At 39.0% G+C, this 23,737-nt stretch overlaps 2 protein-coding genes across 20 annotated transcripts in view; one reads left to right on the top strand and one right to left on the bottom strand.

The window, feature by feature from the left end:
* Positions 1-2,684, top strand: part of TCF12 (transcription factor 12) — a 220,839-nt gene extending 218,155 nt beyond the window's left edge. For all 15 annotated transcript variants that reach the window (XM_075100285.1, XM_075100281.1, XM_075100286.1 and 12 more), the window contains one exon: positions 410-2,684. The gene's annotated coding sequence lies outside the window, so the exon portion shown is untranslated. The remainder of the gene's footprint in view (positions 1-409) is intronic.
* The window catches only part of LOC142060278 (uncharacterized), a 45,265-nt gene continuing 22,738 nt past the window's right edge, over positions 1,211-23,737 (bottom strand). For 2 of the 5 annotated variants that reach the window (XR_012661686.1, XR_012661688.1), the window contains exons 2-4: positions 11,258-11,344; positions 10,573-10,724; positions 1,211-1,881 (exon numbers count right to left, since the gene is read on the bottom strand). Coding sequence is in view for 1 of the 5 variants with exons in the window: in XM_075100297.1 (XP_074956398.1) it covers positions 1,873-1,881; positions 11,258-11,344 (96 nt within the window). In the remaining 4 variants the exon portion in view is untranslated. Of the gene's footprint in view, positions 1,882-10,572; positions 10,725-11,247; positions 11,345-23,737 lie in introns of all 5 variants that reach the window. The other 3 variants (XR_012661685.1, XM_075100297.1, XR_012661687.1) reach the window with 3 other exon arrangements.

Genomic DNA, 23,737 nt, shown 5'->3' with positions numbered 1-23,737 from the left:
GTTTGTAAGATGACTAGTGTGATGTTGACATGAAAAGGCTGCACAGGCTCCTTAGCTATACGGCAATGCATACCTTCAACAGTAGCAATTAAATTAGGTACTGTCTCCTGCATATTGTGGGGAACAAAGTAAAACGTAAATCAAAGGTCTGAGATTTGCAGATTCTTTTTCCTCCCCTATCCAGAGAGCCCAAAGAGAATGTTCCTAGAAGTAAACTGTTAAATATCTCACAGTCAGTGGGGGTATCTGGGCAGAAGGATTTCAAGGCCTCTCGGTGTGATTTTTCTTTTGCACTTAACTCACTGAAAATGCGATAAGCTACAGTTTCAGTTAGTTCTCTGGTGTTGGTGTTGTGGTTCTTACTGATTCTTTTCCTAATACCCTTTTGTCCTCCCAAACTTTTTTCTAGAATTCCAGAAATATTGGTGGGATACACAGAAGGTGACCTTTCTTCACAAGGACACAGACAACTAACGTTATATGAAGACACAAACCTGACGGGAGAAAACACTTGAAGCAAGAAACCCAAATGCAATCTTATGATCAAAGCTACTGGTCAACACCTGCATCAGGATTGAAGATACCAGATCTTCAGATAGAATTTCAGCCCCTGAAATACTCTGAACATATCATTCTGTTGCAAGCAGTGTGTCGCTTCTGCACAATCAGAGACTGTTGTGATCTCTCCACTCACTGTGGAAGTTGCCTTGTGCCTAAACTGAATTGACAAATGCATTGTAACTACAAATTTTATTTATTGTTATGGAACTGTAAAGGTCTACATATAAAGGGAAAAGTTAACATGTTAAAAGCTGATAAAATTTCAGCTGGATGCCAGCATTTACTAAAGCTGTTCACATTCAGAGAACAAAGCAGTGACAACCATCGACCCGTAGCATTCCCAGCATACCTATTAGTGTCTTAAAAAAGGAAGGGAAAAGTCTTTTGTCGTCCTTTCCTCTCCTTTTGCCATATGACTAGTGTTTTCCATGCAATAGGAAACTATTCCTTGGTATAGCTTTTTTATGTTATTTTTGGTCTCTGGTAATCTGAACAGTTATGGTCATAGTTACCCTTTCACACTGGGCTCCATGCTTCAAGCTGGCAAGAGGCTGCAGGCAGGAGCCATGCTGTGACCATAACATTTCTTGAATTTAAAAAGTGATTTTTATTTTCCCTCAGACTTTCCTCAAACATATTTTTTTTCTAATTATAAACAAAACCTTTTTAGGCTTCTAGGCTTCATAGTAAAGCTTGTAACGTGAAGTGTAAATTGGGTGGGGAGAATCTACTTTTGTTAGAGTTGCTTTGTTTTCCGAGCAGTAAGTACTACATATAGTACATGTAAAGTGTTAGCTGTATGTAAGCACAAAATGCATTAAAATACAAAGGAGATTGTTTTCAGGCTGTAATTTTGGTGAATAGTAAAATCCTAAATTCACCATGGCAGGTAGTGTGATGACATAACCCCCAGTACAGTGGGCTTACTTAGTGTAATGGAGTATAAGCGCAATGGTCACCAGTTTTTCCTTACTGTATACATTAATTATCTTGTCATTTTTGTGTGGCTTGTCAGTGGAGAAAACCAATTCGTGTGAACCAAATGCAAACAAATTACTCCCTCCCAAGCCATATTAGCATTAAACCTTTAAATGCTTCTCCCCCAGAACAGTGTCCATAAGTATTTCTTCATCACAGATGTGCTGAAATGGTTAAAACCCCAGTGAACTTCCATTGAAACTGTCTTCCACTGCAGTGGCCATGGGAGGAGATTTCCTAAGCCAAGGTTGTCTGAGCTGTTGTTGATGCAGAGCATCTTTCACCACCAGCAATTGGTTCACACACAAAACAGGAACAAACATTTTTATGGAGTCATTTAATCTGAAAGAACAAAAAATGAATTGTGAATATAAACTAATGAATTTAAACTCATGTTTAGATGGTTCCTAACAAAACAGCTTGTGGAATTAGCGGACTCATTTCTATTACTTTAATTTGCATATATCATGAAATAACACCTGATTATATCTGTGGCCTTGTTCTTCATTTCAGTGTTTATCAGCTAAACAAATTTGTTGCTTATGACGTGTTAAAGTGATCACATGCCACTGCCTGGCCTTCTTCCTTCTAAGCTTGTTGTCTTTTTGGCTATATTAGACTTTGCAGTATGCCCAGAAGCTTTCCTTCATAAAATAGAAAGAAAAAAACATTTGGCTTATTTTTCACTGTAGCTAGTCTTTTATACAATAATCTTGTAAGAAAATTTCTTGAATTCTAAATATTACTCTTTCTAGATTTTTGAAATCGAAAAAGTTTTCAGTAAAAAGTTTCTTACTTTATTTTACTATATTAGGTAGTAAAAATGTAGGGTTATTTACCATAACCTGTTCATTAATATCAGAAATTTACAATAGCATTGTAAGACCATAGTAGGGTTCTAGCATACCGTGTAGTACCTATGGAGTATTGTAAGAGCTAATTGTCCGAGATGAATTGCTTCTCATCTTGTTCTCCAGTTTCCATTGTTGGTTTATTGCAGATTTGTACCCTGTGTCAAATTTCAAGGTATTGCTGATAAACCTTTCCAACCAGCAGCAAGAAGTTAAAAAAAATTTCTGTCAATGTAACAGAAAACACTATGTATATAACATTTATGTAGCAATAAATGTGCCATCTTTTTTTAACATGGTAAATCAGTGAATTTTTTAATTTCTCTCTCCTCATAGGTAATGTGTTGCTTGAAAAACACCAGCAAAAGCAGCCTCTGCCTTTATCTGAGTAAAACCTAACAGATGTTCTCAAGGTACACAGCATAAGTTGCAGGCACAACGAGTGTTGTGGCTACTCCCTGTGAAGCTGATACAGAAATTCCCAGCAAGCAGAGGAGGAGCAGTACCTAACCTGCGTTTGCTGCTGCGCAGAAAGGGGATTGCACAGGCAAATAGCAAATGGGGAGCAGAACCTGATCCCGTAGGCATGTGCTTCCTGCTACATCTTGTTCCTTTACTTTGTCCCTAAAAGAGGTTGCTAAGATCTAAGCCCCTTTTGTGCACTGAAGTTCAGTGCTGAGTTACTTCTGAATTGATTGATGCATATACATAGGTTTTATGAGAAGGGGGGGGTGATCTGTAGCTTAAGCTTGAGATTAAAATCATCACATTTTCTACAATTTTTCCTTCTGTGAATGCAAACAAAAGAAAATGGAAGTGTCCGATGTCCAAGGCATGCACAGACAATGGTGAAATCTTCATGTGACTCCTAGTCCACGACCAAAACCTCAAGTAACAAGCAGACTTCATAGAAGCTTGAGGTTTTTTTCAACTCTTTAAATAAATATCCCTGGGAAAAGCAAGTCAAAGACAAAAGCAAATAGAGATGCTGTATATAGAAAGATCTGATGTTCAACTGAGTGTGGTGTGTGTCAGTATGGCTGCTGTGTACTGCATTGTTTTCAACTCTTGATACTGTCCTTTGCAACCTTAGACAACCTAATGATTGTGTGGGGATCTAGTTTACACTGTAAAAGACTTGTCAGCATGAGTATACAGGCAAATTTTTCTAATGTGCTAGCACTTTTACCACAGGCAAATCTCTAATGTGCTCTGGCCAAATATGGGAGGCAAGACTCAGCCATGTAAGTGTGCCTTTTAGTACGTCTCTGGTAGCTGTGGAAGAGGTGCCCCAGTGCACACATTCTCAATTCTAACGTACTTAACTCCAATAATACTAAATCAAGCCTTTGAAAGAAGTGGAAAAAGTTGTAGGAGGTCTCGTTCAGAGATGGAGAAAGGAGTAATGATGGCTGCTCAAAGAGAGTAAAAATAATATTTTCCTCTTCATCTTTTCTTTACCACACTTCTGCTGTGCTATTTGCATACACTTTCTGATCGCAAGTCCTTCATCCTCTTTTTTTCCCCACATTTCCTTCTTTTTTTTTCCTCCATTTCCCTTTTTTGTTTTTGTGTGGAAGAGATGCATGTTTGGATACCTTTGTTACATACAATCTGCTAGAATGAGCATTTCAAATACTGTAGGAAAGCTTTCCTGTAAGTCTAAAGCACTTAACTGAAAAGGCTTAAAATGGACTCCCATCTTCTTTCCTCCAGCACAGAGTAGATGCTGTCAAAAAGAAGATTCTGGATTCTTTATGTAAGAGTTAACATTTGGCCAAGAATTAATCAACATCAATGTTTTCCCTGTTAGTATCTGGAAATCATGGCAGAACAAAAATAAAATGCAACAATCTAAAAGACAACCTAGATATTGGGTGGCACACTTTGCTTTTTGCTTGTAACACTAATATCTTATGCTTTCTAATATACCTAACCTGTGGATCCTAAATGTCCTGTAAAAGGAAGAAATAATTTGTCCCAACTGTAAAGTCTGGCAGTATTTCAAGAGTGGGGTTCAAGAAGGCCCAACAGGAATAAGCAAACTGATACCTTCCTGCCTCCGTGCAGACAAGATGTGGCAAGAGCTGAGAGCCACAATGCGGCTGCCTTAGTTGCAGGATGTCACTAACCCTGGGATGGAGGGTTGCAGCCCATTGCATCCCCAGAAAGATGCACAGGCCCCAGCCCCTGCCTTCCTGCAGCTCACCTGCCCAGTGCAGTAAGGGAAAGGTTTCCCAGAAAGCGGGGAGAAAGGTGCTAATAGGAAGCTGCAACAATTCTTTCTTCTCTCTTTAGGTCTCTGCTGTCAAAGAGAAGATAAGTCAGGTGCCATTTGCGTGGGGTATTTTGTACTGTTTAAACTTTGGTTGTTGTACTGAAGTTAATCCCACTGTCAACTTGGATGCCATTGCAAAATACTGGGAGTTTATTCCCTGGTTGAGACACGAATATAATGTTCTACTGTTATTGCAAGCAACTGCATGTGCATGATCAGTATGACTTCAGCTTGTTTAGCTGTTTGGTTGCAGTCACCTGGGATTGCTTGTATTGATCATAAACTGCACAGACTAGGCAGGCCTTATGCTCTGAAACTGCAAATCATCTGGGTTGTGAACAGAATCCCTTTCAATTCCTTCCTAATCCTGACTTTTCAAATGTCTTGATGCAATCAACATCATCTGTTAAATAAAAACTGATTTTAAAAAGTCTTAAAATTATACAAAATATCAAATGAGACAAAAATCTCTCTCAGAATGTTCATAACTGGTCCAGGAGGGCAGATCCGTTAGAAGGTCAGTGGCTGAGCTAAATATTTGGAATTCTGGTTATTGCAGGTAAACTAGAATACCAAGGCTGTGTCATTTTCAGGAGAGATCCCCTATTTTTAACAGTACCATGTAAATACATCGAGACAAAAGGAATTAAATATAAACTATATAAGTCAGAACAGTAACTGCTGCCGAGTATGATTGAACAGATGAGAAAATAATTTACAATATAACTCAACATTCGGCCTATGTTCGATAGACCCTTGCTAATCCTGGACTTCAGAAAACCATGAGGAACCTCTGCAGATCCTATAGCTGGAGCTATCACTTTCCATCAAAGCTCTGAATAACATACTGAGTTACATTTGTTTTGGAAAACTCAACAATTCAGCTCTTCAAAAAAACCCAGGAGGAAATTATTCTAAGTAAATGGACATGACACTAAACTCTTGTGCAAAATGAACACAACAGTATCTTGCTAACTTAGTAATGTGGATTTTTGGCCCTACCTTCCTATTTTTGTGCTAAGGATTTTTCTGTCCCCCTTCACTGTATTTTAACAGCTATGGAAGATTCTTGGAAATACCAGAACAGAGTGATTTACTAGTTTGCTAGATTACTTATTTATATACAAGTAAATTAAGTGGTTCCTTATGCTCATGGAAGTCCTGATGCACATCATCTCTATCCAGGATGCAAACAGGAAAAGGAAATACTTGTTGAATTGTAGGTTAGTCTTTTATATTCAAATACAATTGAAGAAATTTTATGAACATGAATGAGTCTGTGGTAATCATTATAAAAATAAGTTCTCCAATCATGAGGTTATAAAGTCATCTGTAGAATGAGATGTCTGAGAAGTATTGGTCTGCATTTTACTCTCCAGCTCCCATAAATGAGCAGAGATGAACAGTATCAGAAACATTAGCTTATCACAGAAGCAGAATAAATCACTAGCCCTAGTTTGTGTGTTTGTTGGAAAGACACCAAATAGCCAATTGTTTGTTGCACAACCAAATTAGGTGCTCCAGACTGCTCCCAAATAATTTTCTCTGACCACTGAAATAACTGCTTTCAAAATCAGATGAGTTATTTGGGGCATTTGTGCATTACTGTATCAGCCTCATTCACGCAGACTAGAACCTTGATGTGCTAGAATAAAAAGTCTCAAAATACTGAAAACTTACTCCATAGGAGAGCAATCTCCTATATACAAATGTAAAATGATGAGGTAGGGGAAATTTTTGGATTGTGTTTTGACCTGTCATCAGAATGGTCAGTTCACACCTGCAGAATCTCATGAGAGCATCACAATATTGTCTTTTAGAGGTAACAAAGGAAGGAAGTCTTGCAGATACACTCCAAGTTCTATTTGTACAGGACCTAGCAGAAAAGCGCTCACATCTTAACTGATCTTCCGTACGCTACAAAGACATAAATGCTAATGTATCTGATTATGAATATAACAGCTAAAGTACATCAATCCCTAACACTACCTGAGTAAGATAAACGCATGCAAAATTGGTTTTAAGTCAATGGGCTCTGCTTCCAGTTTATGCTTTTAAAAGGGTAGCATTTAATTAAATGTCCATTTAATTTGTTTACATGAGCTGAAAGTGTAATTAAACATATAGCTTTTTAAATGCTTATTCCTTTCCTAGCATACAAGAAAAGTAGATGTGAACATCATAAAATCCAAGTACAAGAAGAGAGCAAGAATGCTAGAAACAAAACAAACCAAAAAGTGACAGCCTATAGACTAGGAAGAGAGTAACCCAATACAAATTAGTGCCTGTCATTATCTGTAGCCAGCCGGTCATCATTATTCTGTTATACAGAAGTATAACAAATGTGTCAATAAAGCTCTCCTTATAGTTTTTTGGATATAAAACCAGTTTCTGCATTAACAGGAGTATCAGGGAAAAGAGTGCAAATGAAACCAAAAATGACATGTGCCTCTTAAGCTTTGCTGCCTGTTTTTCTGGTGTGGCTATTTTGCATATCCAGGATAACTGGTGAAAAATAACCACAACCACACACTGGTTAATTCTACTGTTTCTGTAACTGTTGACTTTTCAACTGGAAGGCTGTATAAACTGAACTGTCTGTACATGCTTCCACAGGTCTTTCTGGACCTCCTTCCCTGACCCACCCTACCCCTGTTGCGTGAGATATGGTCTCCAAATTGTATCAGTCATAGACAAGCTTAAAAGCCACTTCGTCCCTGGCCCCTTCCCCATCCTTAAGGATTCATCCCTTCAGGATTACAGCTTGAGTTCTGGTCCTTCTCTTCCCTTCTGGCCAGACTGCATACTGGCTTCTGTTCCCTCCAGGCCTAGTGCTGGGGCTGCCTCCTTTAGGTAAAGCAGCAGCAGCTAACTCTTCCTTCTCAGCATGTGGAAGACAGCAGTGGGGACAGGAGAGCAGAGAGTGAGTCCTTTCTTTCAGATCCCACATGCAGCACTACACTCACTTTGAGGGCTGGAAGGAGTAATTACATGGGAAATCTCATTCAACGAAAACGTAATAAGCCTATGCTGAACATATACTTATTAAACCAGCAGCTTTTTAAGGCAATTTTCAATTAAAAGGAACATATCAGACACTGTTGTTCTAATTTGTGAGCAGTAAAATTCCTCAGTAACAGTAACAAAAAAAGAATATGGACAAACCAGCAGTTCTTCTTAATCAAATTATTGGAAAGGCAGCATTATTTTTGCTGAAAATCTTAACAGATTTCAGCCCAAATTCTCAGGATGGAAAACTTGTTCCCATGGTTAAAATCTGTAAAGTAATAGGCACTAAAAACAGGAGCTGAAATTGGAAAGTAGCAGGCAACCTTACCCATGGGAAATGTAACCACCTCTAATGGTACAGACACAGATGCCATGCCAGAATGCAAATGAAATGGTTTGGAGAATTTGGGTTGTTCCACTGTTAAACTATGCAAGTGCATGACCCTCTCACTGACAGCCTTCCTCTCACTCTTTCCTGCTCCTGCTCACACTCAGTGGGCTTCATACACCTTGTCATAAATCAATTCCTAAACTCTTTGAGGTATCTGCTTCCTTCCTTTTCCCAAATACTGTTTTAAGGCAAAAGATTGACAATAATCTGTTCATTGGGAAAAAAACCCCCATAATTTAGCCCACATTTGTTTTAAATTTATTTCATATTATTTTGTCATATTTTAAGCTCCATATGGAATGAGAAAGACATCTGAAGGAATTTTCATCTTAGATCTGAATTGCTGCATTATAACCATATAATTCTTCTATGCATTTCTTAGGTAGTATTTATTCCCCCAGACTACTAAAATTCGCTCTGCCCAAGGGCCCTTAATCCCACGAAGATATATGCACAGTTAAGCATAGGATAGCCCTTTTTATTTCAGTGGGCATACTTCTATACTTCATAATGGGTTTGTATTATTTCTTCACAGGTCAGAAGCCTGATGCTTACAGATCTTTCCAGGTTTTCTGCAATACCCAAGGTAGGAATATGTGCAGCAGAAAGGTCAAATTGTTCAGCCTCACTGCTTCTTTTTATTAGAGAACTGGAGACAAAAAATACCAATACAAAGTCTTTACTTTTCTGTAAGTGAAGCGAAAACAGTGTTTGCAAGCAGGAGGGTGGGTGTGGAAATGTAAGTACATTGCATCTGTGACTTTATAAACTGGTTTGGAGACATCTATTTTGCAACAATTGGGAAGAAACTGGGTGGGTGGCGTAGAAGGGGGGAACTGTGAAGACCAAATGTTTAGCTGTATTCAACTGTAAACAGTGATAGTCAGTAAACAGGCTCTCTGAAGAGAGTAATTAATAGGCACATGTGAAGAGATGGAAAAGATGCATCCTTCCTCAGTAGACATCAAAGGGCAGGCTGGACAGTGAGAAATTAAGCATACCCCAAGGAGGCCACACAGCTGAATGTACATTCAGCTAGGAAATGTAATGCAATATAATGAGCTAGGAAAAGGAGGAGTGAGGGGGTTAGATAGGCAGTGAAAAAGGAGTCCTAAAGTAACAAAGGAAGGAGCGACTTGGTCTGTGAGGAAGGGAGCCAGCAGAGAACAGGGAGGTCTAAGCAGGTCAGCTCTTTCTGTGAGGGGGGTCAAGTTGCAGAGAAGTTTTGCAGGATTAGAAAGAGTGATAAGATAGCACAGTAGGTAGTCTCAGGATAAGATAAGGAAACAGAGGAGGAGCTTCTGAAATGAATGGTTCTTCATTGTGATTCTCTTGCCTCTTCCTACGTCTGAAACCCTGTGGCAGTTGGCCAGTTTGACAAGGAAGGCGATAAAAATAAATTACATCCTCTGTTTCCAATACAGACTGAGATGGTTTCAAAAGAACGGGGGAAGGGAACTTACTTGCAGGGAGGAAAGGTACAAACGAGATCCAAAACTCATCGTCTGTTCTCTATAAAGTGGTGTCATAACTGACTCCATAACATACATACTTGACTCCAAATAGGGTTTTGGAACATTTCACCTCTGGGGCCAGCTGCTTTCACGAATGTTTGTCTGGAAGAGCAATCCAAGTTCAAAATGAAGGAAATACTCTTTTTTTGCCTCTCAAACACCATGCATGAAGCTGAGAACAAATCAGAGAACCTCAGGCCAAGCAGTTTGAGATTCCCAGTGTCCTGGGTGGTCTTTGCTATTAGATTCTATTAGTGTCATCTGAGGAGAATGTTTTCCTTCAAAACCTGACTAACATTGGGATAAGATAGATTTTCCCAACCAACTTGATCTCCAGTTTAGCATGAGCAGAATACATGTATGTTAGCAGTGTGTTTTTGGCCTACTGTTGCAAATCAGGTTTTGTGCACCCAATTTAAATAGAGTCTAAGGGAACAGTCAGGTCTTACTGAAGTTTCTTGGCACAAGTGGGCATGCATTTTTGCTGTAAAAGCAGCTTTAGCAAGGACAACTAATCTCTCTGACACAGCACTGAAAGAGTGTTTTTGGAAGAAGCAAAAGAAACCTGTTAGAAAGCTGGAACCTGTAGCATCTAAGAAGAAACATACCCTCTCCTCTCGCATGGGCAATCCTCTTGGGTTTGGTATGTGCTTTGTGGATCTGTGGAAACTGAGGATTGCCGTGCCTTCTCTAATACTTTAGCTGATGTGTCAGGTGACACATGCAGGGCAAATGTGTCTTCTATCATGCAGGGACTATATCTGTGGGCCACACAAGGCAGGGAAGCACTTTGTAACCTAGCACTCTGTCCTGTGCTTAGGACCAGGCAATTGCCCTGTGAGTTATCTACTATCATTCTCCCATTGAGTAAGCAGTCCAAGTTCTTTGTTTAACTACATATTGTGCAGTAAGCCTTCAGCTCCCCAGGAACTGGAAATCAAAAGTAGATCTGTCCTTACGGATCCAGAACAAATATATTATTCATCTTACCTGGCTGATTTGTCCCGTATCACTAGCGATTTTCCCAGAGAAAGATTCTGCATATGACTAATGGCATTTTTTGAGGGTTAGAAATTCCAAAGTTGTGTACTCAAGGGAAGAAGTTTCATGTTTCAGCAACTTAGAAATACTGGCTGAAGTTACTGCAAAGAATGGAATTGCAATTAGTCTTCTACAATCTTTACAGGCATGCCTGAAAAACAGAGATGTCAATACTGCAAGTATGAGAGGTCAGTAAGGCAGTGTCCTTTGCTGTCAAACAGACTATGCCTCAAAACTCCCACTTGCTGGGCTGGTGGAGATAACATTTAGTGTGAGGCAGAGCAGCTTCAGTTTTAGGGCAGCGGTGCTGCCTCTGTGGTTCTTTGGAATCCTCTTTGCTGGAAAACAACCCTGTATTATCCTCTAGAGATCAGCCAGGACTGGTCTCCCATCTGTTCATGGATCTGCACCTGTTTTTAATTTTACCAAGAGTGGCCACATGGCCTGAGACTGTGGAGGACTACAGAGAAGAAAATTAATGCGTGGCTTGGGCACTGGGGTTGGAATCAGAAGTTCTGAGTATAAATCCTGACTGTGTGGAATAACCTTGGTGAGTCCTTCCACTTCTGTCTGCCTTAACCTCATCTGTAAAGGAGAGGAAGGAGTGATTATTATTCTGGGGACTTCCCCTTACCTTTTTTGAGAAGGAATTGGAGAAAATTTGGTTTTGATTCTTTGTCTGTATTTCACCCAGTGCAGAAGTCTTCACAGAAGTGGGTCTCTGTAAAACAGATCACTGATGATTAGGAATACCAAACATGTCTCCCATCCATTTCCTTTGTACTCTGAAAAATAGAAGGGAAATTCCTTAGAAAACTTCACAGAATCACAGAATCCCAGGCTGGAAGGGACCTCTGCGATCATCTAGCCCAACCTTTCTAGAAAGAGCACAGGCTAGACAAGATGGCCCAGCACCCTCTCCAGACGACTCTTGAAGGTGTCCAACGTGGCCGAGTCAACCACTTCCCTGGGGAGATTATTCCAATGGTTGACTGTCCTCACTGTGAAAAATTTTCCTCTGGTGTCCAATCGGAATCTCCCCAAGAGCAACTTGTGTCCATTCCCCCTTGTCCTCTCCATGGGACTCCTTGCAAAAAGGGAGTCTCCATCTTCTTTGTAGGTACCCCTTAAGTACTGGTACATGGTGATGAGATTCCCCTCTAGCCTCCTTTTCTCAAGGCTGAACAAACCCAGCTCTCCCAGCCTATCCTCATATGGCAGGCTGCCCAGTCCTCTGATCATCTTGGTGGCCCTTCTCTGGACCTCTTCCAGCCTGTCCACATCCTTTTTGTATAGCGGGGACCAGAACTGTACATAGTACTCCAGGTGTAGCCTGACAAGCGCTGAGTAGAGTGGGATAATGACTTCTTTCTCTCTGCTGGCAATGCCCTTTTTGATGCAACCCAGCATCCTGTTGGCCTTCTTGGCCGCAGCAGTACACTCTTTGCTCATGGTGAGCTTCCTGTCCACCAGGACCCCCAGGTCCCTTTCCACAGAGCTGCTCTCCAGCCAGGTGGATCCCAGTCTGTGCTGCACTCCCAGATTATGTTTTCCCAGGTGCAAGACCTTATACTTGTCCTTGTTGAACTTCATAAGGTTCTTGTTAGCCCACTCTTCCAGCCTATGCAGCCTATCCAGATCTTCCTGCAGAGCAGCTCTCCCTTCTGGAGTGTCTACTTCCCCACTCAATTTGGTGTCACCTGCAAACTTCATCAGGCTAAACTTGATGCTGTTATCCAGATCACTTATGAAGATGTTGAATAACATTGGGCCCAGTACTGATCCCTGGGGGACCCCACTTGTGCTCAGTTTCTGCTGGTGTAAATGGCAGTACTGCTTGGGCATAGCTTCAGTAGCATAGAACCGGTGTATGGGTATTTTTGAGTGTTTATCTGCAACTGGTGCATGTGAATCCAGTGTAGTCACTCTTTGTTGATCTGAGGATTGAATCACATTCTAGCTGCAGCCAGCTTCAGAGACATACAGAGGCAGCATATATATTAATTCTCTGCCTCTCTCATGTCTTGCACTGGACATGCCATAGATTTGGCACTGTACATTTTGTAGTCCTTACACTTGTTTAGAAAACAGAGGCAAAGTTGTTGCCCCCCTCCCCGCCTGCTAATTTTATTTATTGCTTTATTAGCCATGTTTTGTGTGTTTACACTCCAGTACAACAGCCTGGCTGCAGCTTGTGTTGACAGCCTGTAGATAGCTTGAGGCTAAATAAAGGGGGTAACTGTTGTCAGGTTCCATGTAAGTTCTCAGCTGGGCATGGTAATGCCATGCTAACTGGGGACATGCTGACCTTGCCAAATGCTATCCACTTCTGCATGGGTTCCTTAAAGTGCTCAGTGTCAGAGATCCTTGCAACTCACTCTGTGAATTGTCAACCCAGGCACCATTCAAAAAGAATCCTCTCACATTTTTTCTGTCCTAACTGGAGATTGAGCTGATTATAACTGCTCTCAGAGTTGTTTTTCACCTCGAGCCTCACTCAACTTCTACTGAAATCTGCTGGGGTTTGTCATTGACTTCAATAGAATTAGGCTTAGGCCTTTATCAGAAAGTTTGATGTTTGCTGCAAGTTTGATTTCTATGTGATATATCTGGAAACTTTCAATTATCACACTGCCTTTGAAATGGGAAATTGACAAACTTTTATCTCTGGGAGCTTGTTGGGTTCGGATCGATTCCGTCAGATCACAAGTAAATTTGTGCCAAGCAAGGTTGCTATTGAGTTCTTTATGTTTGATCCTCAAATTAATATTTACCTCTCTGATTGTTTTGCACTTGAGACTGTCACTGTTTTTGTCTGAAATTTGCAACAGTGGAAAGGGCAGGTATTTTGCATGATCCATGGATTAGGAGTTTTGTGTCAGCTTCAGAAAACCTCCAAAGGCTTGGGATACAATGTTACGTTGAACACTACCAATTTGCAGGTTCTGTAGCCAGAAGAGACAATTATGATAATTTATTTTGACCTTCTGCAAGCTATGAAGTATCTCCTGTAGTTTTTATAGAGGTCAATTTAACCAATACATAGTCATTAGAATTCTGGGTTGATTTAATTAACTCCAATTATAGAAAGTTCACTGCAGTTCACTAAGTTTACTTTTCCTCAGTGTTTACAATTTGTTCCTCATCTCTCATCTGAACTTGTTTAACTTTTGTTTTATGGCACCGGATGTTGCTCTGCCTCCACCTGTGCCTATTCTATTGTTGGACTCTATAGCTCTATAGTATCCCCATATAGGCCCTTATGCACTGCAGTCAATCAACTTTTTACTTTTTCTTCTTAACCATCTTCAGAGTCAGGTATATATTTCAGAACTCCATTAATTAATAACTCTAGTATTTCTATTTTCAGAATTTGGATTATACCAATTTATCCAGCTTGTTGTGACCTGAATCACTGTGCTATTTTTAAATGTTGGTATCGCATTAAACATTTCCATTGAAACTTCTGTGGTTCATACTCACTATACAGTTTTGTAAGGCCTACTTATAAAATCAATTCTTTCACACTCAGATATTTAATTCGCATTGGACTCAATGGAAATATTTGTTTTATCCAGGAATGGCAAGATCAGACCTTAAACTAGCAGGCAATGCCGATATAACACTAACAATGAGACATTGAAGGGCCAACTGCTGAGATTTTTTCTCTATTTCATGACTCGGCTTTCTTGTATGTCCTATTTTTAAGTTAAATCCATTAGATCAGTTTTTTCCATAGAATGGTATAAATGTATTTGCTAAAAGGTAGATTACATCTGGACCCAATGCTATCAAGCCGTAGAGTAATTGAAGTGGGAAGGGACCTTTGGAGGTCCTCTTGTAAAAACCCTCACTAAGAGCAAGGTGAAGTTTCAAGTTAGATCCAAGTGTACTGTTAAATACAACCATGACTACAAGAAAAGGTTGAATGGTGCCACATTCACCTTTTAAAATTAACCATTCATAGAGGACATGACTTATGAATGTTATGACAGATTATCGCTTTAGGGATGTTGCTATTATATTTTGCTAGGCACCTTCTCACTGCATCCTTAACATATATTTTGGAGCAAAACTCTATTAGTCAATCTAAAATCAACATAAACTCTCATGGAAGTATACAAATGACTTTTGAAATGACTTCTGTCTCATCAATGGCCCCAGAACTAACACTTTTAAGCATGCAATGTGCAGCAAGTCGACTTAAAAACTTTTCTTTATCTATGTGCATTTGTAGTTTCATTCTACTTTGTCAAAATGAATATGAAGAATTAGTCTCCCCTCTTTTGGAATGATCTTAGTAAAATTAGACATTTGACAGAGATCTGTAAAGTGATTTTTTTTTAATATAAAATACTGTTGTAACATTTGCTCTTCTGGTCTTATTCTTTATTTACTACAGTTTTTGACATCTGTCCCTGTCTCTTTTCATCAAATATTTATCTGCAGCAGCTGAAAGAGCCTAATTTGTTTTAATTAAAAATAAGACCACCAAGTTGGGATCACTTCCTTAGCTCTTCCATGGCTTGCACAGACAGACAGTAGATCTTGTGAGGTTTTCCTGAGGGTGGCCCATTGACAGACCTTCCCCCCTGCCTATATCCTTTTCTTTTGCACCGTGTTTATTTTTGGATAGAGAAATGTAATCAGAGCCACATTCTGGACAAATAAACTTTTTACAGTTAACACGCATGTAAAAGGAGGAAGATGATGTTGTGTTTCATTTGGTGTTTCATTGCAAGAAACCATTTTTTAATTTGTGGCTCCTGGAATGGAATTATCATTGCCACAGAAACATAGGCATTGTCATAGCAATAAGGCCTCTAGTTCAGCATGCCGATACTGACATAGGCAACAAGCGCTTAAGGAAAAATTGCAGAAATTCAGCTGAGGAATATCCTACTGATTGAAAACATTTTTTTCACTTTTCCTCACTAGCTAATATCTGTCTCATGTCTTTTTTTTTTTTTTTTGGCCCAGTGTTGACTTAAGAAGAGGAAAACCCAAGAAAAAAGAAGCAACCTAAAATAACCTCTTTGCGCAAAGTTAGTATTCTTAGGTCACAGTACAAGCTGATGCCTATTGCTATTAAAGCTGTTCTAGATGGTGTTTGGGACATGTTATTTTCAGTTGTACATGTCCTAGACAAATACTTTTGGAGTGCACAGACTGCTCACGACTTCTAGAGGTGGAGAGATGTCTTCTGGTCTCAGAATCCCAATTAAGTTGCATGCTATCACTGACCTTTCTCAGCCATCTTGATTATCTTAGCTCTTGTTAATGAGGCAGATTTTTAAATTAGGCTTTTACATTTATTTAAGATGGATAAGACCAATAAGTAAATCTTGTTTTTCTCATACCCATTTTCACCTCATTCTTTACCTTATGTGAAAACTAAAAATTAAAATAAGCCATTCCTGTGAATCACCAAATTAAAACTGTTATATCCTCACTTGGCAAAAACTGCCTTCAAAAATGATCCTACTTCAGTCTCTCCTGGCAGTAAGTTACAGTAGAGTCACCCAGTGCTTAGATAGATAGTTCTTACAGTTGTCTGTTAGATACAAAACTTTGATTAGCTTTAAAATGAAAAGATGTCCTTTTTTTGTACGTGTAATCAGTTTAAGACTTTACACTCTGGTAGTTGGAGTTTTCTAAATTCTGAAAAAAACCTATCAATCAGACTCAAAGCCTGACAGTAACTTCTGCACCTCTCAATTTATTTTGTAGGCAAAGCAGAAGAGAAGTTGAGGTGATCTTATGTGTCAAAAATTACCTCATTACAGCATCTACATAAGAAAATGGGTTCAGGTGAGTAAATAATATTTTTTTCCTTGCAATACACACATGAACAGGCACACATATAGCATGTTTCAGAACATTTTATATGAAGTTGTTGACTTACCAAGACGTCAAAGGACATTTTATCTCAGCATCTTTTCCAATTCACAGTATTATCTCCTATTCCTATGTGGCTGCATAACGTCCCCATGTACATTGGTTCTGTATTTGAGACATATGGGTAAACTGACACAGAATTTTAAGGGCAAAGTTTTCAAAAGTAGACATATATTAAGAGCACAAATTTAAATGACAAGTTGACCCCTAAGTTGTCCTATACTGATACTTATTTATTTAAGTAACTTTTGCAGACAATAACTCACTGTTATAGTTACAATATTGTACTATAACTTTCTAGGATCTTGATATTGGCATAAAGGAAAAGAATCAATTATGTAACTTGGAATCAGAATTTAATTCTTTCCTTGCAAGATACTGAGACAGGAGACAGCACCATTGCTTAATCAACTGAACAATAGAAGCGCATTCAGGAACCTAGATTTTCTTTCCAGCCCTGCCATTGGATTGAGGGTGATCTTCATCAAATGTTGTTTCTATTCTGCAAATGTAACTGTAAATTCTCTTTTAAAAAGCATTTTAAATAAGAAAGTACTAAAGTACCCTAGATTTGATGACGGTAAGTGAAATCACAGTTAAACTAATTTAAGGGAGACTTTATTGACTAGAAAGATTATGAGCTTGTCAAAAAGATATTAATTAAAAGTCTGGGGACTGCTTGCCATTGTCATTCTAAATTAATTGCTAATGGATTACTCTTAAAAGTGGACTGCAGCTGCAAGAACATCAGGCTCAAAGGAAACTTGATTTTGTTTACCATTCATTTTTACTTTGTTTAGCAAAGGACTTCTAAATACCAAAGAAACCTGGAACTGTTTCTGGCAAGGATATTCTTGATTACAAAAATCTTTCTATAATCTAAATGGCAGGATTCACACACTTACCATAACTTTCTACACTTTCCTCTCTTTCTGTAAATCTCTGAGAATAGAAAAACCTATATCTTGCATATCTTTTAAGAGTCAACTGGCTTTTTAGAGCCCATGGCACACAAAAAGGATTGATCGACATTAAGTTAGCAGTGGTTCTACTGACCCCCAAATCATGTGCAGTTGGTATCATGCTCTTTGGGGATAATATTACCTGTGAACAATTCAGAATGGGCCAGAGATTTCTCCTGATTTCAAGGCCTCCACAGATCATAGTAACACTTAGGGGCACAGGGTGGCCATGAGGATAGGAAGTGAGTCATATCCACTTCTCACCCTATTTACAGGCTATGTGTTCTAGCTTTTTGTATATGAGTTTTGCTGCAATGTCTCACCAGAAATAAGTGCTTCTGGAGAATGTGTAGTTAACGAAAGGCTGTATCCGATCAGACTTAAATTGGTGCACGTGGGCAATATTCTTTGAAGACAGTACAGTTACACTGGTATAAAATGTGGGGAAATAGAACCTGGAGATTGCAATTCCTGCTAGCAGGCTGAGAGGCCATGTTGGCAAAAGGCCTGCCCTTCATTAGAGCTCCTTTTCATGTTGAGAATAAAGATTGAGACTCCCCTGCTTCTGACTTTTAGACAAGACTTACTTAGACTGCCTTTTCAGTTTAGGCATGCAAGGGGCTATTGCAGGTACTTTATTTTCAGTTCAACAGTAGTGAGCAGGGACCCACAACAGAGAAAAAAATGTATCCCACTGAACATCTGTTAAGCTATTTATTTCCTTATTTTAGGCTATCTGCTAGCATAACCATTTTGTATCAGCCCCTGCGTTAAACAGAAACACAGATCACTATTTTCAAGGTAGTTGGAGAGTTCTGTGATACCTCAGACAGAAATTTTTGAAATAGTGGGAATTTAGTGAAAACATTTATTTTTAACAAAATTCTGTCACCAAAGAAGGAGGTGATAAACTGTTATCTTTTTTTATTCCTACAGTTTCAATTTGAAAATATGAAAGCTATCACTACATATAATTCAGCTAATTCAGGTTTGTTAAATTCTGACAAGACTGCCAGACCCAAAAAGCACAGTTCTGGCCTTGTGGAAATCAGTGACAAAAATACCAGTTGATTTTAAAAGATGCCAAAACTGTACCAAAGTGGGTTGGTTTTTTTTTACCCCAGAAAATAACGGTATGATTTACACTTTCCCATATTGATCCTTCTGTTCAGACAGTCATTATCTTTGTCATACTGGGACAGTTCAGTGTTTTGGCTTTTATTTTGGAGCTGTCATTTTAGCAGTGCAAATACTAAGTGATATGGGAATATGGTGCTTTGGAGTGCTGACTATTCTGTTAATGGCTTGGGAATACAGCTAGCACAGCTGTCTCCATATTGCTTGTGAACAGAATTCCTCTTCTGTTTGCTTCACAAAACTTGATGACAGAATATTAGTAATAACTTTTGAAAATCTTTAATATACTAGTTAAAAATCATCTTCCTAATACTTATGAAACCATCTCAGGAAAGAGCAACACAGTACTATTACATTAACTTTCCCATTTGAAACATCTGGTCTTTAAACCTGTAGGTTCAGAACCCCCAGCAGAATTTAGCAGACATTTCTGCTCAATATTGACATGACCAACTTCATGGCATTTTTCTTAAGAGGGTTTGAACCAGGGCCCAAAGTTTCTCTCCCTGTTCAGTAATCTATTTATCATTGTGTCATTACTTCTCTACTCATACACATGCATATATACAGCATATAGACAGTCTCTCTTGTGGTTTTCATAGCTATATGTGTGGTATGTGACATGTTGAACCAAGTAGGGAGAGCACCAGTAGCTGGAGAAATCTTTATCACAGAAACTTTTAGGAGTGAAGTACCAAGTCTCCCCTGGAAGTGAAATAAACTAGAATGACAGAACAACTTTCTGTGTGCCATGTGTGAAGACTCTGCACTTGCTAGAGAACCTGCTATTGCACAGAGAAAAAAGGAGGAGAGCCTGTAAGTCCACCTTGTTCTTCAGTACTCAGAGATGCTGTTTAACCAAATCAGAATGCTTTGACAATAGAGGATGTCTTGTATATACAAGAATGCCATAAAAAATGTAGCTGTGCTTACCAATCATAATGTAATTAAGTAATAAACATAGACTGCTAGGTGAATGCCATTCCATGTCTGGTTGTTATCAGGATTCCTTTAGCAACATAGGGGCAAGGAAGCTCAGTGATTCACAGACCATGCTCAGAGTGACTATGGCTACATGAAAGTCGGCAATTGATTCTCATGAAGAAAAGTTAATAAGTTCCTTAAAGTTAAAAAATGTGTTAGAAAAGAAGGGAGGTCAGAGAAATCATAGTTAGCATCCTATTGTCCTAGCATGAAAATATCTTTGAACAATTATTACAGCAATTTATACAAACTGTGAGGTTTATAGATACATTGTAACTCTGATTCATGAGAAGCCTTACTTTACAAGATGCTCCAAATTAAGATTTCCAGGCATCCCATCTGATCTTCTAATCCAATAATCCTAAAATCCAGCAATTAAAGAATGTTTTCACAAAGCAACCTGAGGCTCATTCCTCTGATTATGCTGCACAGTTTAAGCTCACTGACTTCAAATACATAGGTCTACCCAGGTAAAATATGCATACCCATGTAAACTATGCATGCAGTGCACCTGAATTTACTAGATTAATAGACACTTCTGCAGCCTATTAACAGCTTCATCCAAACTGAAACTAAATCAAGACATCTTATTGCCAAAGAAGAAAACTCTGGGGGAAGCATTCACTTAAGCAATTTTGTTTCCTTGCTGAGAATGAATGCAATTATACTTCTAACACTAAGCCATATCTGAGATCAAGAGTATTTTTAAAAAACAGAATTTAAAAAGCAGCTTCTAGAAATCCCTCTCATTCTGTCATGTGGGTTGGACGCCTCTTCAAGCTCTGCCATTTTGCTGGCTTTTCCTGTGAGAAGGTGCAGAGTCTGATGATTCAGAATGAGAGACATGAAATGTTGTTCAAGTACTGAAGCCATGGAGAGATTGGAAACTTCAGTGATTAATTTATATTATGTGTTGGTTAATTTAAGATAATAACAAAAATGCTTGTAGATATTTTTCCTGTGGTAGAATTATACTTTATCAAGTATAATTAACCCTCTTTCCTGCTCCTTTCCTAGATATTAAATCATTCCTTCCTTTACTGAGCTGGTTTTCTGAGAGGTATGAAAATTAACAGACATTTGACTAATCTCCAGCAAATTTCTCCATCATAAAGGACCTGGGACACTTCTCCTGAGGCAGCAGTTCAACAGCTTGCCATCTGCAGTCCTGTCACTATATGCAAGATGTCTGCACTGCTGGACCCAATCTATACAGCACAACTTCCGACACTGGACTCACTCTCACAGAGCATTTTTTCCTTGTGCTCCACTTCATGTCTTAATCGTCTGTCTGCTTTGCTTGTCTAACTGTAATGCTTCTGTGGGAGGATCCTTAGGGCTGCAGAAGGGATCAAAGTGAAGAACAAATTAGGAACTTGACTCCTAATCCCTGAAACAGCTGGTAGCTGCTACTGGTGGCTGTCTGCATTTCAGGCACCATACAAAATAAGAGTAGAACGATGAAGCACTGGGACAGGCACCCAAGGGAGGCAGTCACAGCGCCAAGCCTGACAATATTTAGGAAGCATTTGGACAACACCCTCAGACACATGGTGTGAATTTTGGGGTTGTCCTGTGCAGGGACAGGAGTTGGACTTGATGATCCTTGTGGATCCCTTCCAACTCAGGACATTCTATGTCAAAAAGGTGGAGTGACAGGCAGCTGACCAGACCTCAAATGATATTGTCTTTCTTTCACCTGAGGCTGCAGCTTGATGAGGATGCAGGCTGATGGATGACTGGCTTTGGAGTAGGGAAAAAGGTTTACACAGCAGACCTAGGGGAAGCAAAAGCACTGCTGAACTTCTGGAGAGGAATGCAAAAAGAGTTGTGCTATTTGATAACATGTGAGAGAAATATGGAGGGTATAGGGTTTGCCCCAGAAGCTGGAAGAGAAACTAAATACACTGAATCTGTTGTAGCAGAAATCCATAACAGAATCATAGAATCATTTAGATTGGAAAAAAACCCTTAAGATCATCGAGTCCAACCAAGCTGTCTTTTCAGAATTCCAAATTGGACTTAGGTTAAATATGAAGCCTGAGCTATCACAGTCTGGTACCATATGTGTCTCCAGTAAAGTACTAGTTTGCCAGTGAAGCAAATGACGATATTTTCTTTGTGAGTTCTGTTGACCTTCAACCTGGTAAGAGGATAAAATTTTTAAAAAGCACAGAAATAGGCAAGAGTGTTTTTTATAAGTGGAACCTTTGTAATAGCAAGACTATGTGTGACAGGAGGGCTTGGCTTGTTTGTTGTTTGTTTTGGGGATTTAGGAGGGTAATGAACAAAGCAATTACAAGAGACAAAGATATGCAGCTTTTGTGTTGTCCCAACAGTCTAAGGGAATTGAATCCACTGGCTGCCTGGAGTTCATTCTTATAATCCCTTCATTAACCCTTTCATTCAACAAGCCCTCAATTTTCCACTAGATGCAAGGTGCAGTTTGCTTGTGTCCGTGCCTACATTTTTATTTCATTTTCATGTTGGGCAAGGAATCCTTCTCTGCAGTGTTTGGTTCCTTTTAGATGCATCAGTCTATTATCAGACCATGTCCAGCTTTTCTGATGTTGATAGCATTATTATTAAAAATACAGAGTACAGTGATATTATTCAAGTAACCACACTGAATCTTTCCTCTTTTCCTAATGATCTCCCATAACTTCACTTACAATTTTTATGTTGATATTTTACACATGCTTTTCACAATTCTTTAGCCAGAAGTTAAGGGGTTAATTGTTTTTTATCATACATGTATTGTACAGGCTGAGATGAAAGCCATGGCTCAGCAAAGTCTTGGCTAAACATGCTTATTAGCATCAAACACTCCTCATTCTAAAAAGGTGTTGCTATGCACCTGCTATTTTAGTTCAGATTAGGATATTAAAATAAAAACAAAGTGTTGGACTAGAAACAGAGCAGTGGTATGACCTGATAGAAGACATCAAAAGTAGACAGATTATGAAGTCTGATATAGCTACTGGAGCAATGTCTAGATGTAGACTACTCTTTCTGTGTAAAATTTTTAGGTAATATCCTCAGTAGAGAACTGGCACTGAAGCCAACAATGCTGTTTGTTTTCATTAGCAAGATCTGGATCCCTTTTATCTTGCATAAAACATGAATTACTATTTTTTATGTAGTTGTTCTGCCCACTGTGATTCTCTGAAGAAGAGGTATGGACGAAATAATTTTTGCAAGGAAGAGTTGAAAAGCATTTCCCTTTTTTAAGGCACCCGCCCTTGACCACTGTTCAAAATAGGATACCAAACTAGATGGGCTTTTGGGTTGACCCAGCACAGGTGCTCTTAACTTTTTACGTATTCAGTCTTTTCACCTGGAACAAAATGTGCTGTTTCTCTTTTGCTTCTAGTCCCAGACAGCCATAACTAGGGAAGCAAATGACTGTGCTGCAGTAACTACTGAAACTGTCTGCTGGGATCAAATCCCTTTATGCGAGGCACTGAAAAGGATCCTTTTTGCCCAAATTTCCCCAGTGAGAACTTGCTAGAAGTTGATATGCTTTGAATCTTCTCTCTGCCAACAGGAGAATCATGTATTTTGTTAATTATAGATTGGGGGATACAGTTAGCCAACTGGACACCTCACACACTGATCAGGAGTTATTCCAAGAAGTACAGACTGCCTGTTATAATTGTATCTTGCAATGCGGCTGATATCCTGCTCTGTGTCCCAGAACGTGAGATAGCAGTATGTATTACCTCAGCTCGGAAAGATGAAAGAGAAAACATTGCTTGTCAATAGACACGGGCTAAATTGTTTCTCAAATATCTGACCTGAAACTCTGCTATAGCAACTCTAAGCCTTGGAAAAAAAGCTTGCAATAATTTTCATAGTTTAAGCAACATATAGAGTTTTAAAGGTTTAAGATGAGAAAACAAGACATTTCAAAAGTGCAGAAGTATCAACCAAGCCTTGGGATCCAACAGATGCTTAATTGCAATGAAAAAAGGAATGAAATATAAATGACAAAGTACATACAAAAGAATACTCCAGGATTATCTGTAACTACGTAGTGAAGGAACTGAATAGATCAAATCTTCTTTCCAAGTCTAGAAATTTTTTAGTACACAGATGGTCTAGAATTCAGTGGAAACAAAAGTATCACATCA

The sequence above is a fragment of the Phalacrocorax aristotelis genome, chromosome 7, assembly GCF_949628215.1.
Source record: "Phalacrocorax aristotelis chromosome 7, bGulAri2.1, whole genome shotgun sequence".
Lineage (NCBI taxonomy): Eukaryota > Metazoa > Chordata > Aves > Suliformes > Phalacrocoracidae > Phalacrocorax > Phalacrocorax aristotelis.
This window is presented reverse-complemented; position numbering and strand designations above follow the sequence as displayed.